This window comes from Brachionichthys hirsutus, chromosome 24, assembly GCF_040956055.1.
Source record: "Brachionichthys hirsutus isolate HB-005 chromosome 24, CSIRO-AGI_Bhir_v1, whole genome shotgun sequence".
NCBI lineage: Eukaryota > Metazoa > Chordata > Actinopteri > Lophiiformes > Brachionichthyidae > Brachionichthys > Brachionichthys hirsutus.
In genome coordinates, this window is record NC_090920.1 from 1,878,378 (window position 1) to 1,881,473 (window position 3,096).

The following is a 3,096-nucleotide window of genomic DNA, read 5'->3' on the forward strand; positions in this document are numbered from 1 at the left end:
TGAGGGGTCGCCAGCTTGTCTGCCTGATCCACCACAGAGCTGCAAAGGAGACTGCTGCTGCCCTAGTACCCCACATTGCCCTTCCCTGAGCATGACGCAGACGGGTGCTCCTTTGTGTGGACGCTCCACAATCAACGGGCCGAATCCACCCTCCGGACCGAGCCAAAACCTCCTTTTCAACTGGTTGAGACCTCAGGACAACACCGTCTGACGCTTTTGCACGTTCCAAGCACATATTTCAGGTGATAAATGTGCTCTCCCTTGAGCCTCCTTCCTCTCTGATGTCCTTTTTTATGTTCTCAGATGTTTTAAAGTGAAGAGGTGAGATCGCTTCGCTCCACCAAAAGGACCTGAATCATCTTGTCAAACTTGGAGCTGCTCATTTCAGTGATGTCACCACCAAAAAAAAAAAGACCGCAGGAATAAGTGAAACTAGAAGTTTTGGTCTATTGCTGCACACGCCTCCTTACTCCAGCAGCTCATGTGTGCTTGCTGTGGATGTACAGTAAAGTACTGCCACCTGCTGGTAATTTTAAGCAAGTTGCAGATTAGAAAGGAGACGTGGGTTGCGGTTCTGAGCGAGGGACCTGAACGTTATTTCATTGCGCACCAAAAATTACAAAACCAACGTCTAGGCCTATACCCTGGCGTACTCCTACTGTGGAGCTGTCCGTGGTGCTGAAACACACCTCTTTTGTTTTGTTGTGTGGGGGGGGGGAAGCGTTCTTTCAGGGGGCCCTCCAAAACAAAGCGGCGCGTTTCAGCACCACGGACAGCTCCACAGTAGGAGTACGCCAGGGTATAGAGCAGACATGGGCAAACTAAGGCCCGGGGGCCATATACGGCCCGTTGGGCTTTATACCGGTGATACGGCCCGCCGAACTTGTCCAAATAATATCATTAAATAAAGTTTTATTATAAACCTCATTCATTTTCCCTTTTTTCCTGTAATGCTACCTGTAAAAGGCCAAATCCTTTCATGTAATGGCTTTTACATGTCATTTGTATTAGTTCACACAAACACTCTAGCCTTGCCCGGCCCCTCTGTCAAATTTTAGAACCCATTGTGGCCCGTGAGTCAAAAGGTTTGCCCACCCCTGGTCCAGCGGGCAATATCGTTAAATGTCAGGAAGCCCTCCTTCAGACATCAGCTCTTTCAGAAGATTTAAGCCTTTGTTATTTTTGCTTGTGGTTGAATTTTAGCTGTCAATAAGTTTTCTGATTTTTAAATATTACTTTACTTCTTCCTTTTCCACTTCCCCAATGGTAGTAGGATTGATGTGTTCAAAGTAATTAAGTCTTGTTTTCAGACCTGCAACATCTTATTTTGCATATTTGGTGATTATATTGAAATATTTATTTATAGAAACCTGCTTTCTGATTCGTTTTCTTCTGCCCTGGTTCCTTTCCAAAGGCATAATTTTGGATTGAGCTCTGCCAAACTGACCTTTGACATATTTAACTCTTCCTCCTGAACAAAAGTTGGGCTTACAGCCCCGTCCTGAATGACAAGTTTAACTCCTGGCCCAACCCACACAAGGAATGGTGAGTTCCTCAGATCTCAGGCATCACCATGGTTACTGAAGTATTACTAGTACAAACCTTGAACCATCTGCTTCAGTTTTTTCATTTTTCATTTATTTGTTTATTTGGTGAAAAAAAACACTTGAGTTACAAAATGTTAGATTCTTCTGCCAATTCTTTCATGGTTCAGGCTTTACAGGGTTAAAAGCCGCAGTGAAGATTGGATGAGCGACAACACGTTCTTCCTGTTTTAATTTACATTGCTTCTTGGGGAATAAAAGATCAGCTCCCAGCCGCTCCCTGAACCATGGCTAAGCGTCTTTTTGAGGGTATACATCACGCTGCTGCTTACCTGAAGTACAGGGTGGCACCTCGCGAAGTAGTCGACAGGATTACGACCTTCATGCACAAAAAGGTTTGATTCATTTGATCAGTGTGACTTACAGTATGTACTTGATGGTGTCAGAGGTAAACATATTTTACCTCCTCCCCTTTCAGACACTGAAACGGTTCAACCTTGCAGTCGATGTTGGCTGTGGTTCTGGACAAATGACCACCCTATTGGCTCCGCACTTCTCCCAGGTTATCGGCGTAGACGTCAGCGCCGCCCAGCTGGAGATGGCACTGTCAAATAAAAAGCCTGCAAATGTGACGTACAGGTGAGATTGGACTTTGTGACCGTTTTGTCTTTCATTATACATTCGACTATTGCATTTCTAACCCTTGGACCCCAGGCAGTGTCCCGCAGAGGAGTTGCCCTTTGGTTCTGGTGAGGTGGACCTGGTGACGGCCGTGGCTGCTGTTCACTGGTTCGACCAGGAGAAGTTCCTCCAGGAGGTCGATCGGGTGCTGAAGCCCGGAGGCTGCCTCTCTGTCGTCAGCTACTGCATGGACATGGAGCTGGAGTATGGAGATGTTTCCGACAAGCTCAATGACATCTGTCAAGAGGTGTGTCCGAAATAAAGAGTCTTCATTCCTTTCAATCCAACATCTTCATCAATTAAACCAAATATTCATTCTACTACTCAAATAAATTTTGAACAATGACTGTTTAAACTTTATTCCTTTCCCCCTCTTGTTGGTTAGTATCATGCTGCCCTGCTTTCACTCCCAGATATGGTTCTGAATACAAAGGCACACTACAGGTCCATGTTTAACTCCTGGTCCTACCCGGACAAAGAGTGGTGAGTTCTTCAGACTCTCGTCAAGCTTTTCCTTCAGCATCAGTCAGTCAAGTGGGACAAACTTCCTGTTTTTTTCCAGGAATGACTGTCTAAGGATAAAACGGACTATACCAGTGAGTGGATACATCAACATGATTGAGACCACTTCCCGCTTCCAGACCCTCAAAAAGCAGGATCCCACTGAGGCTGAAAGTCTTTCCAGTGGCATCAAGAGCAAGTGAGACACCGTCCTCTGTCTCCTCCAGAGGTCTGATGGGTCATTCATTCATTCTAAACTTTATTCAACCTCTTCCATCTTAGGCTGCTGTCGGCCATAGATGCTTCTTCTCCTGACCCAGAGGTCACCATGGTTGTGAAGTATTTCTACTGGCTGGCGTGCAAACCTTGA

At 45.7% G+C, this 3,096-nt stretch overlaps 1 protein-coding gene across 1 annotated transcript; it reads left to right on the forward strand.

Moving 5' to 3' along the window:
- Nucleotides 1-1,831: 1,831 nt before the first annotated feature.
- LOC137912137 (uncharacterized) lies at nt 1,832-3,096 on the forward strand. The gene is made up of 6 exons (XM_068756488.1): nt 1,832-1,939; nt 2,023-2,183; nt 2,259-2,472; nt 2,611-2,708; nt 2,788-2,925; nt 3,009-3,096. The coding sequence occupies exons 1-6, from the start codon at nt 1,832-1,834 to the stop codon at nt 3,094-3,096; spliced, it is 807 nt and encodes a 268-aa protein (XP_068612589.1).

Coding starts and splice junctions, on each gene's coding strand:
- LOC137912137 (XM_068756488.1), top strand. CDS start 1,832: ATGGCTAAGCGTCTTTTTGAGGGTATACATCACGCTGCTGCTTACCTG. Junction 1,940..2,022: donor CGACCTTCATGCACAAAAAG/GTTTGATTCATT, acceptor CTCCCCTTTCAG/ACACTGAAACGGTTCAACCT. Junction 2,926..3,008: donor TCCAGTGGCATCAAGAGCAA/GTGAGACACCGT, acceptor CTTCCATCTTAG/GCTGCTGTCGGCCATAGATG.